The sequence below is a fragment of the Chaetodon auriga genome, chromosome 8 (genome assembly GCF_051107435.1).
Source record: "Chaetodon auriga isolate fChaAug3 chromosome 8, fChaAug3.hap1, whole genome shotgun sequence".
Classification (NCBI taxonomy): Eukaryota; Metazoa; Chordata; class Actinopteri; order Chaetodontiformes; family Chaetodontidae; genus Chaetodon; species Chaetodon auriga.
Genome location: NC_135081.1, coordinates 13270407 through 13283447, shown reverse-complemented (window position 1 = coordinate 13283447; position 13041 = coordinate 13270407). Strand labels below are relative to the sequence as shown.

Genomic DNA, 13041 nt, shown 5'->3' with positions numbered 1-13041 from the left:
CTGCTGCTTTTGGTCATGTCGGAGGGTAGTAAAAAAGTATGGCCACAAACTAGCAAAAATTAGTAAAAAACAAGCGTGTTTGAAGAGCTTCTTCGGAAAGAGGAAAAGGCCAAAGGATGAGACAGAAGAAGAGCCCTCCCAAGAAAAAGAAAGCTGCATTTAAGAGACAATAATTAATAATGAATTAATAATATCAACAACCCGAACCGGATCAGTACCCGGGATCCGACCCGACACACACACACACACACACACACACACACACACACACACACACACACACACAAATGATAATAGTGATAATAACAGCTGGATCGGGTCAGCTTGAATTAAAAGCATAAAGCAGTTTTTCAGCATCCGACCCGGAATCTGACCCAGGACCGACCCGGAAATTTCCCGGGACTATCCCGGGACCAACCCGGAACTTTCCCGGAATTTTCCCGAGACATTGCCGGGATCGACCCGGGAAAGTCCCGGGACATTGCCGGGACCGACCCGGAATTTTCCCGGAATTTTCCCGGGACCGACCCGGAACTTTCACGGGACTTTTCCGGGTCGGTCCCAGCAGTGTCCCGGGAAATTTCCGGGATCCGACCCTGGATCTGAACCGAGACCAGACTCGGGACACGCACACACTAATACTAATACTAATACTAATACTAACAACCCGGGCCGGGATCCGGGACACACACACTAATAATACACAAGTTAGCAAAAATGAGGAAAAAACAAACGTCTTTGGAGAGCTTCTTCAGAAAGGGGAAAGGGCCAAATGATGAGACAGAAGAAGAGCCTACAACTTCAAAGAAATAGAAAGCTGCATTTAAGAGACAATATCAGCAGTTCTACTTAAAATACGGGTTTATGGCTTCAGGTGATTCTCAAGCTCGCTCTGCGTAATATGTGGCGTCAGGCTCGCAAATGAGGCAATGAAGCCTTCTCGTTGAAGAGAAAAAAGCGCAGGGCTCCCATTAATTACAACAACTACATTCGGGGTCATGGTGAGCTGTGTTTTTAATAATTTATTTGTATTTCTCTATGCCAGTCCGGCAAATTATTGCTTTACGTGAAGCCGGTCCGTGGCGCAAAAAAGGTTGTGGACCGCTGAATTACAATATAACATTTTCCACATAAATATATCACTGAAAACAAAAAAATATGCAATAGTTGTAAATTAATCTATTCAAGAGTTCGACTGAATTTCAGCTTGTTACAAATACTGAACGAAGTTTTATATAGCGCTTGCAATGTATTGTGTCCAACATGTTTACTTATAGTTCTCTTACACTCTTGCATGTTACTCTACATATAGTTTAATGTGAATTTATGTGCAGGAGTTTGACTTCTGTGTACTTTCCACCTTTCCTTTTGCATAATGATATAAACCATTCAACATCTTCAGCATTTTTTTTTCCACTTTTTCCTTTGCCATTTGAGTTTTTTTCTCTGCATCATCAGGTTTTGGAAAACATCTGACCGTTTGGCTCCATTCACATGCTGCTGGCTTGGTTTAACACAGTGGTCTGAAAACTTTTTTTTTTCCTGGCACTAACATTTGTTAGAGGATGTTTCTTGAGGTTGGGGAGGAAATGTTTTTCTGTGCTACTGTGCAAGAGCGCAGTGAAACAAAGGCAACAAGTCAGTGCGTTTACCTGCAGCTGACCTTTCAGTGCAAGCACATTTAAAGTCATGGCCAATAGCTTGTTACAAACTAAGGATCCAGTCAGACCTTTCATCTATTGACACTGTGAATTTCTGTAGAATGATACAGGACTTGTTAAATAATCTGCTCTTAGCTTTGTCTTTTTCACACAGTGAATACACAACACTGACAAGGGAGAAAGAAGGATGACAGGATAAAAAAGATCAGTAAAAGGGCAATGTGGTCGAACATTTGCATACATGCTGTTGAGTCAACGCATCTGTCTTGCGTTCTTATAATCAGACCAATGCCAAAAGCCAAAAAATGACAAACAGCCAGTTTTTAAATTGCTTTAAAGCCACGTTTTTTATTCAGTAGTGAACCTCAAAAGATACACCATTTCAGCAACACAGTTCTCTATTGGTCACCTTGTGTGCTTATGTCACCATTTCATCGCTCGTTTTTGATTGGCCCCTTCCAATGTGTCTGTGTTATTTGTTCAAATCAAGGCTTCAGTCAATTCATATTCAACTTTGATTAACATGAAAATTAAAGGTGGAACATATTTACAAAGAACTTACTACTTTAATCATTTATTAAATGCATTTATATGAAAAAAGGCATTTAAAAAAGCGAGACGACTGGTAATGAAATTGAAAATGAATTGAACCGAGGCTTGTCAAACACGCTAAAAACATAAATATATAACAAACTGAGCAGTAGGCACAAAAAGGCTTTGACCATGAGTAAATACTGACAATACCAATTTATCACTGACATATTAACCTGGATTATAGTCTAAGCAAGTATAAATTAATACACATAAATTATAGTATCATCAACATACTGTATAAACTTACAGAGATCCTGGAAGAGAAAGGTTGTTGTGTGTCATCACCTGCTGGATTGCCAGCAAGTGCTAACCCGTTGTCTTAACCCTCTATGGGTATGGTTTATGTCAGACAATTCTCAGACATTTCTGCTGGTATGGACAACAGAAATGTGAGAGTTCTTCCCAGTTGCAGATCTGTACACTTACACTAATCCTGCAAAAGCGCTGTAAATGAATGTATACAATGTATCGTGAGGCACTGAGGATTGAAGTGTCTGACAAATATTGCGTTATCAACAGTAAGTCACAGTGGGTTAGTAATAAGATTGTCCTGTTTATTCCAGCCATAGTGAATAGGTAGTTTGCATTTGTATTCAGATAAAAGAGAAAAGCTTGAAAACAGTCTTTTCCATTTTGGCAAAGGAGTTCATATCATGTTAACTCCATTAAGTAGCCTCAACTAAAGGGCAAAAGATAAATGCAGCCTCACGCATCAACTTTCAATGATATTAAATTGCCTCTTAAGGGGACCGAACTGTTAACAGACACAAAATCGGCTGCTACAGATGGGCCTTTGACACAGGATTATCTAAAAACAAACAAAATAGACATTTTCAATCCTATGAGAAAAGTCTAGGACAATGTAATGTTTGTTTGCGATATTAACCTCAAAGTCATCAAAGTCAGAGCAACAGACCCAAAACCAATTTCAGTGAGATTGTGTGGGCAGGGGGCAGGTCTACTCGCAGTTTAACCACCTATCTGTACATATCTACCATTGATCCATCTTTGGTTTTAGCATCTGACCTTTTCATAAAGGCTGTAAAGTCACAAACAGAGCTGCTTCAAGACATTTCTCCCATTTGAATGAGAAGATGAAAAAACTTGTGAAAAAACACAATAAGCAGTAGACAGCTGGTTAAAACTCATCAAAGGCTATACATAATATATTCACTAAAACATATATATATATATATATATTTAACAAGGTGTATACAAGTAAAAATAATGCAGCATCAAAAGGGAATACCAGCCTGTTGTCGTTGCTGTTAACTGTATCCTTACTGAAGCTCTAAAAGTCTTGAAAACGGTCCCATGCCTCCTTGGTTGGCTGGCTGAGGTAAAGACTGCGCATGAGGAAACAGATTTAAAACCTGACACGCCTACACTCAGAGTAGCATTGTAATAAATTGAGAAGAATTTGTAAGAAGTGAATAAATTCCTTATTTGGGATAATCCAGTCAGTAATGTGGCCTATCACAGTTGAAACAGTTGAATTTTTAATTCTCAAACCCTGCTGTGTGAATAAGCCCTGACTATGAACCGTCAGAAACACTAACTGCAGTCACTGTCCCTTTAAGTTCAAACCTGCTATTGTAGCCGTATACAGTTGACAGTCGGAAAGGAATGTGCTTTGGCTGTCGTCAGAAAGCCTTGGTCACTTCTACGGTTTCTGAATTATAGTCATTAGCCTTGGCTCTACCTTAGCAATCCTTGCCCACATGCTTGCTGCACTCAGTCACCAAATAAAAAAGCCCTGAAAATATTACTAATGTTGAACAGATGCAAGGTTGAGGGACATTTACCTACTTAAGGCAACCACCGCATGAATACAATGGCACAGCTGAAATCTCCTTTAAAAAATGGCTTACGGAAATATAATCTCTAAACATCAAAACACAATGAAAAGGCTACTAAAATAATTTTTCAAAAGACAAAAAAAGCACATTTATATTTGGTCAGTTCTATAAGTGTCAAATATCTATGAGAAAACAACAAAAAACATGTACCTGCAGAGTTACAAAATCTCTCATACCAATACTGGACAGCATATGAAAAAATATATTCATTCCTCATAACAAAAAAAGCCTTCAATTCAGCAAAGAAAGCACATAGAAAACGAAATGTAACAATAAAAAATGTTAAACAGAGCAAATTTTTGTAGACCTTTTGTAATACTAATCCCATACATGGTACCATTTCCATTAACAGCATTCAAAATGTGCTAAAGCTATTCATATGTTTCTGTGAACTTCCTTGATGTTGTTCAGGTGAGCTGGGACAGTTCAGACAGGAGCTCTGCTAAATGGGACAATCGATTTGTCTGTAACAAAGGACAAAGTCCAGCCCAGCGTGGTTCAGCTTAGATGTGGGTTTAAAGGCACAGTATAAGTTGATTACGCTCCTACACTAGCTCACTTTGATCCATCATCATACTCTACAATAGATTCCTCCCTTAAAATTTAGGATGTGTATTTAACGCCTCCTGAGAACAGAATCATAGGAATGCATTTTAATCGTCTCATTTGTTTTATGACCTCGTCTTCACAAACGCTGAACACATATAGAGATGTGAGCGGGTAGCAGAGAAAAGAAAAACAGAAGAAATGGAAGGAGCACTGCAGAAAAACAGAGGTGCTTGACTTCAAACTTCAAACTCAAAGAGGAATCATCTTCAGTTGTTTATAGATGCATTCTCAGTCCTGACTGGGAGGAGACAGATTCCGTTTAAAGTCCCTATTGCTCCGTTCAGGCATAGAACTCCTTGGTAGGCGCTTTGTGATAGGCAGTTGTGGAAAGTTTGGTGTCTCCCAGGTCATAGCTACCTTCGTCCTTCTTCTTCATACGGTAGGCGAGGAGGAGGAGGAGGAAAACAGCGCAGAGGAATCCAACCACTCCACACGCTATCACGGCTGGAGAGGGCACAAGGAAATATTAACATTTATTTTGAGCCCCACACATCCTGTAGAATGCATGCATCAAAAATCAAGATCTTGATATTCTAACATTGTAAGATAACCCGCTTGCAACTTGTACAGCTCAAAAAAAAAAATGTATGCCTCATCACAACAACCTTTATCTGTTTAGTCTTCATACCATTAACTGTCAAAGTCTCAGTGATCTACCCCACAAACCAGGCATGTGGGGACAATAAAGATGCAGTAAAGTGGAGATCTGTCCTTACCTGCCAGCACTTCCGTCCTCTCCCACAAGTTCTCAGAGGTCACCTCTTTGGGAGAGTCCAGCTCAAATCGTCTGCTGCCTAGGTTGTCCTCCTTCACCTGTACTACTTCTTCTATACTCTGTTTGGGCGTGGAGACATCCCACCTATCCAGACTGTTGTCCTCGTCGGTGTCTTTGGTCACACTGATGTCTACACTGACTGTGGTCGTGGTAGTTTCACTGGGAGCCATGCTGGTGGAGCTGGGACTGGTGCTCGGTGTGAACAAGTCAGTTTCACCTGCCACCTGGAAGAACATATACATTAATTAAGCTCTTAGTTCTGAAAGTTTTGCTATCACATGTTGCAGAAATAAGAATAGGTATTTCTTCGCAGTCTTACTTTATAACAACTCTCACTCCACTACATGACAAAAAGCATATAACAGATATGTTCTTGAGGGTTTTGGTTGACACAGAGGATGGGGGAAATCAAAAGTGCACTTGGATGCAAGTCTGTAAATCAAGATTTTCTTACTCTGAGATCAGGATTTGTATAAAAGGAAAAGCAATATTCTACCTCCTTATCCCTGCTGTCCCCATCAGAGAATATGAATGTAGTTTTCTTGGTGTCCTTCACTGTGGTTGGAGGATCCTGGCTGGCTGCTGCTGTGGTTGGTGGGTTGTGAGGAGAGTGTGCTGTTGGCTGTGGTTGACTTGGAACCATGTCTTTGGAGACTGCGGTCCTGGAGAAGTTGAGGAACCTCAGAAGTCTCTCCTCTTGATCTCTCAAGTCGGTGAAAGCTGAGACAGAGGAAACAATCACCACAAGTTTTCACTGATTTCTGATAGAAACGGTTCAGTGAGTAGTTGTTGTCCAAAGAAAAACAACTATCTCCAATTTTGTTTATGTAGATTTTTTCAGGCAAACTGAAGGATTAAATGTTTATGTGAGTTTACGGGTCGAGAAAATTCTCCAGATAAATAAATTATTCAGATATCCATCGTCGTAAAGCTCAAAAGTCGGTCTCATTTCACCAAAAGTCAACATTCTTGGGAGACACATGGTTTTTGTATGACAGTGATGTTATTTTAAAATGTGCTCTCAGGGAGTTACTGTAATTCACCAGTTCCTTTAACATGCAGGAGGAACGCAATCTGTGAGTTTTATGACTTGCTGGAATTTACTGAACCACATTTTAGTTTATATGGCGATCACACTCAATGTTCTGGATGAACTAAATGTTTCAACACGTTACTCACCGTGGGCATGCAGGTGAGTCACAGATAAAGAAGGCAGAGAGTAATCTGACATCTGTGTGCTTCCAATAAAACCTCACCTGGTTAACTCCATGTCACCTCAGGACAAACATCTGGTGTGCTGTGAGTGCTTCTGTGTCTGAATATGCAAGCACGTGTTTCTACAGTACATCTATGGCTCATTTGTCTGACATGAGTAACTGAGGCGATAGATAGAGAAGGAAACACACCCTGAGGTGACGACAATGTTTGTAAAACTAACTGCCCTAACTGCCTGTAAGGACTGCTGAAATTATTACAATTTGTAAAATGAACTTTCCACAATACAAAAATAATAATACTGTGAAGCTGCAGCCAAAATGATTTCCAGTAGTTAAGCTAAGAAAGCAAAACAATTACAAAACAAAGACATTGGTCTCCTTACCATAGTCTCCGGATCCAGAGCCTGAGCCACCGTCCAGTCCATCTTCATCGTCTATAGGGAGGTCACCTGATGTTCGTCCCTCTAGGTACAGGTCATCCAATGGGGAGAAGGGTGACTGGGAGGAGACGAAGAGCTGGAAGAGGAAAGAAATTACAGATATTATTATTTAAGCAGGAGAGAAAAGCTCACTACGATAGAAACTGAGACACATAAATCTCCTTTGTTCACACTTGTACAATACCTTCCACTGATCAACATGTGAACGTCTCTAGTTTGGGAGTAAGACAATACTTCTCACAACCAATGACCTACACTGGCCAAATATGCCAGTGCTCAGTGGTGTCTGGGGGTTTAAGCACAGTGTGTACTGCATCTGTACTGTAACATGAACTGTAAATGGACGCTGGTTTCTTGTTCATTCCATGTGTTGTAGCAGCCAGACGTGATGCTTCACAGAGCCAGACAGCAGAGATCTAAGTGTGTTTATGAGGAGGAGGGAGGGATACAGCAGCTTCAAAGACAAGTGGACACACACAGGAAAAAAAACTAAAACTGTATCATATTATATGAGATTGTAGCTCAGGAAAACCTCCCACTAACTCAAACACTACGTGAGGGAGTGTGATGAAAACCAAAACCCTACTTTGTCTGATCATCTGAAGCTTAGTCTGACAAAAAGAAACTAGACTTGAGCCAAAGAGATGAGGTACTTGAATAGATGTTATTCATTAGTTTGTCTGAAGCAGAATAAAACATGCTATGGTTAAAAAAAATGGCTCAGGCAGACTAGGAAAACACGTGACTCAAAGACAGTGACCTGACAATGGGTCTGAGAATCAAAAAGAGAGGAAAAACTCAGCAGATGTTGGTAGTAAGAAAGCAAGACAGGCACACACACACACAGACATGGATGAATATGGCCCATTGAGACCTGAAGTATGTCTGGTATGTATACTATGCTTCCACTAACACAGGTGCTGAGAGAGGGAGAAAGGAGGGAGACTGGAGAAAGGAAGGGGAGGAGAGACAGGGACAGTGCTGTATATTTCCCATAAAACAGGTGCTGGTGACATAGGAAAAGATGAGTGAGGAGGTGTATCGCTTAGCTTTTAGTGCGATAAATATTCACTCTTGAGGGAAGTAAAGGTAAAAGTCTGCTCAGTAAAGCAATGATGTAAGTGACAAACAAAACAAGAAGTCATGTTGCTGGTAACCGCTTCGACTGATACATTTTTCTGCATGCGATGAAAAAAATCAGTCGAGTAAGCTAGACATGTGTTTGTGTATTTATTCTATAACTGCAGATGAGCGCACCAATTTCCTTTGTGACTTCTGAGATATTTGATTTTTATTGGAGCTGACTGAGATGTGACAAGAGAAAACCCATCAGAGACAAACCAGATGTTGTGTTTGTATTACAGTCAAACTGGCCAAAGAGAAAACCGTTAACATCCATTTTCAAAAGACAGCAGAGCCTCATAATGCCAGGGCTGACTAAAATAGCAGAGGGGGCTCTCGCATTCTTGCTGTCTTCAACCAGGGATTACAAAAGCAGATGGTGGGCTTGTCAAAATGTAACACATGGAGACACTTAGCATGCGCACAAATGTGATGTTCATGATGTCTTCCCTGTATGTTTTGCTCATACACTGCCTAAACTTTTATTATGTGGATGACCAAAGAGAGTTTCAAGCTGCGAGCTGTTTCACTGTAGAGCTCACAGCTCCAGGGTGGACATCACTGGTGTCTGGATTTTTTGATAGCTTTGAAAGAAAGCAGGTCGTGCTCATGTCTAGTGCTGCAACGATTAATGCATTAGCTGCTGACTTTTAAATTAATGGGCAACTATTTTGATTTGATTTGATTAATCTGTTTGAGTTACTTTTTTCTCTGATTCCAGCTTCTTAAATATGAATATTTTTCTGGTTTCTTCCCTCCTCTTTGACAGTAAACTGAATATCTTTTGGTTGTGGACAAAACAAGACATTTGAGGACGTCACCTTAGGAATTGAGAAATACTGATTGACATTTTTCACCATTTTCTGACATTTTATACACCGGACAACTAATCAATGAATTGAGAAAAAACACTGACAAATTAATAAACAGTGGACATAATTGCTAGTTGCAGCAATACTCATCTCTACGCTGATGAAAGTGTCCCAGTGAAGGTAGCACACACAATTTACATCCTGGAAAATGAGCTAGATTCCCTTTTAAGACTACAACAACTACTGTGAGCTTCCAAACACACTACCTCCACTGTATACATTTGCTTTAAACACAATCCCTCACAGTGAAATAGGGCTTGGCTATATGGTTAAAATCATTATCTCCAGGCAGTTATATGCACAATCACACATAAATCACACATAGTTCCAATCTGAAAGTCTATAGATGATCATATTGATAATATCTGGATTACTGCTGTAGCCCTACTGTGATATCAGCATGCACAGAAGGGCTGCAGCTAACAATTATTTTTTTTATTGATTAATCTTCTGATCTTTTTTTCCCCATGTATCGTTTAATTAATAAAATCACATGAAATAGTGACAAATGCCCATTGCACAAATTCCAAGCTCAAGGTGATATCTTCAACTTTCTTGTTTTAACCGACTAACGGATCTCAATAACATTCAACTGATGAATTGACTGAATGTTTCAACTCAAGCGTTCTCAAACAAGTGTTCAGACAATGTAACGTACAAAACGAAACCCAAAGGCAAAACAACCCGAGATATCACTCTCTCTTTCCATCCCCCTTGCTGGGAAGAAGTTATGCCTTAAGGTTTACTGAAAGACTTGACTGAGTCACTCAGAGGTTACATACATCTGGAAGACATACATATGTACATAGCTCACACATACACAAACACACAGGCCGTATATAACCATCTGGTATCCCGGTGCTTTGTCCAAGTGAAGACAGCTTTCTGGAAACAGCCAGATTGCAGTGATAAAACACTACACACATGCAACAGGGAAGCAGTATGAGTGCATTATTAAATCTTGTAATCAACAAACACATATTTTTGTGTCTACTGGATTGAAAGTTATTACAGTGAAATATTTCCCCAATGAGCTGGAAGTCAATAATAATGAGAGAGCAGTTTGGCCAAGAGTGAGGTTGTGTAACAGCCACAAGAACACAGCATAGCTGTCATCACCATCTAGATAGCATCAGCACACAACGCTGCGTTCGAGGGTGTGTGTGTTTGACCAAGGCTACGAGTCATAAAATGTCTGACCCCTCAATGTCAAATGTGTTCATTTAATTGTTGAACAGCAGTTACAGTCTCCAAAGGATTCACAAAGGCTAAATTAATTGATAATATAAGAAACGGGAGAAAATTTGGGGTAAATAAATATTTGACATTTTCATTACAACTTTGTAGGTTTGGACAGAGTTTGGTAGGATTGTATAGAAAGACGAGTAGAAAACATTTTTTCCCCCAAAATTCCTAAGTGTGATGCTAATAGCCAGGGAGTGACAGAATATTTTCTTTTGTCCTATCCATTGGTGATGACACCCTTAATTGAGATATGTATCACAGTTATTTGAAGCTGCTGACCCCAAACAAAAGATTCACAGTCTTTGGCAAAACACAAGATTTTTATCAGTTAAGAGGCTTAAAATGTTAAAAGCTCTGTGGTGGAGCAAAGAGCTGTATAAAAGAGTCTCCTCACCACCAATATGTGGTGAAAGCCTCACTGGTATTTCACGCTGTAGTTTGCTCTGGTTTTACATATCTAGTTGCACATATTTAACAATGGTGTGAAAATCCCTCAATGACATGAAAGTCAGATATACAACCAAGTCCCGAGAAAATCACAGAACAGTACAACAGCCAATAAGATGCTGTCAAACAGATAGGGTGTATACAGTCTTGCCTCCATATACAGAACTATTTTGTAACCAAGACCATGCTACTGATAAACTGAGAGGGTATGAAACCTCAGGTAAAACCCACTGTACACCGATTCTCCACAGCTGCTGATGACAAACAACTAGTTTTCCCATTCGTGGATTATCATTTCATCTGTTCCTTTTGTTTTGTCAATCTGTTTAAGAAGCATTGTCAACATAATCATTAACAATAACGAGAGCAGGTGCCACAAACTCTTCCTCCTGCCTGCTCTGTAAAACTGTGTGTATCCCACGCAGTTCTGTGCCTGTCTGGACTAGCCCAGCAGGACTCATTCTGAGTCATCCGCCCTCGGAATGACACCACTACCGGCTCACAAAGTGTCACGGGAGAGAGAGCCTGTTTCAACATTCATCTTTCTGATGTGAGCAACATCACTCACTAACTAACCAGTAATTCTACAGCCACATTCAAGAGTGCAGTTTCGATATACGCCATAGCCCATTACGCCCAGCAATTTAGGACTGGAGTCTGTGGATTAGTGGCATGAAGTCAAGGGGAATCAAAGCATGTGTAGATCAGAGTATGACACACATTACAAGATGATAAAAGTGCAAGTTTAGAGCATAAAAAGCAGTTTGCCAGTAATCACATGATGTTCTCCGATTAAGACTCACGGGGCCTCAAGTGGGAAAGAAATTAAATTAAATTGTATTCACTTCCTCTCCATCTCCGCAACTCTTTCAATATTTGGCCAATGTTTACTGCCCTGTCAGTTCCCGCTACACATATCCGCCAGGACAGTCTCAGGTTTCTGCTCTCTGCCTTTCACAATATACAGTCCATAAATCATGACTATCATGCATTTCTGGAGAGGTGGCGGCGTTCTCTGGCCTAGCATTTGGGACTTTTACAGTCAATAAATCATGCAACAGGGATATATTTGCACTTGTGACAATGTACAGAGCTCTGCTTAAGCCTGTCATTTCCAGGTGTTTTCCAGCTTTACAACACACACACACACACACACACACACACACACACACACACACACACATACACACACAGAGGGAGAGGGGAAATTCAGGGAGAGTTGTCTAGTTTGTGACCTGTCAAGTCAGGATTTTGTCATTCCAGGCATTTTCTGCAACAGAATTTCATTGCAAATAATGACATTTTAAGATGTGACCTCAGCCCTATGCGGGTGAGATAGGCAGGTCAAAGGTCACATGTCAAAGCTGTGAGCTAACATTAGAAGTCGAACAGACTTTGGCCCTGTGTGAACTTGACTCCAACTAGGCGCCTGAACTTAGCTTAAACAGACAGTCAGTGGGTGAATATTAGCAAAGTAGCATTAACCCACACAATAACTTATCTCTAACGTAAATACTGTTGCTTCCTGGAAGATAACGTTGGCTTATGCGACACAAACAGCCATGCTTATTTTCATGTTGATTATTTTTAGCACAGACTTTACATAAAACGTCCAGGTGGACCAATTAAGAACCGTGTGCTAACAAAATAAACAGAGTGGAAAAAGCTGGGACATGACATGTAGGGCATTTAAACCAGCGGTTTCGTCGGGAGGTTTGATGGGAAACAGAAATAACTGAAGAAAGTCAAACGTTATGGAATGTTGACTTTGAACGTCTCTTAACGGCTACCCAGTACCCTTTCTCGGGGAAAAAAGAAAGACAAGAAAGACTCGAAAGTCGACATTGTCGAATGAAATAACATTTAGGCTTCTAAAACAGTTAGTTGTTCGATATTTTACATAAAGGCGCAATTAAAAGCTACTCACTTTTTCACTGATAAACCCAGTCGCCAGCCCGACGAGGAACAACAACCGCAGATTCCTCATCTTAACTTCCAGAAAGAAACGGCAGTTGGAAAGAAAATTAGAAATGTAGTGAGGAAATATACTAAACTCTATGTACTCTAAAGCAAAATTATGTTGTTCCGCTTGTTCCTCGACACGTTTTCGCTGGTGTCCTCGGCTGCTTTGTCAAATCTCAGCACTTCTGTGGTCGGCTCCTGGTCGCGTAGTGATGTGGAGTTCCTCTGGAAAAGTTGT

General features: G+C 40.4%; 1 protein-coding gene across 1 annotated transcript; it reads right to left on the bottom strand.

Annotated features, from left to right (window-relative positions):
* Nucleotides 1–2005: 2005 nt before the first annotated feature.
* On the bottom strand, nucleotides 2006–12996 carry LOC143324726 (uncharacterized). Its single transcript, XM_076737438.1, has 5 exons — nucleotides 12769–12996; nucleotides 7099–7231; nucleotides 5995–6218; nucleotides 5440–5722; nucleotides 2006–5167 (listed from the first exon to the last, which is right to left on the bottom strand). The coding sequence occupies exons 1-5, from the start codon at nucleotides 12826–12828 to the stop codon at nucleotides 5004–5006; spliced, it is 864 nt and encodes a 287-aa protein (XP_076593553.1). The 5' UTR covers nucleotides 12829–12996; the 3' UTR covers nucleotides 2006–5003.
* Between the last annotated feature and the right edge of the window lie 45 nt (nucleotides 12997–13041).

What these genes read in the sequence shown, in the direction of transcription:
- LOC143324726 (XM_076737438.1), bottom strand. Translation starts at nt 12,828, where the DNA reads ATGAGGAATCTGCGGTTGTTGTTCCTCGTCGGGCTGGCGACTGGGTTT. An exon ending in CTGGGTTTATCAGTGAAAAA is followed by an intron (nt 7,232 to 12,768) that starts GTGAGTAGCTTT and finishes TTCCTCTTCCAG; the next exon opens with CTCTTCGTCTCCTCCCAGTC. An exon ending in GAGGACGGAAGTGCTGGCAG is followed by an intron (nt 5,168 to 5,439) that starts GTAAGGACAGAT and finishes TGCCCTCTCCAG; the next exon opens with CCGTGATAGCGTGTGGAGTG.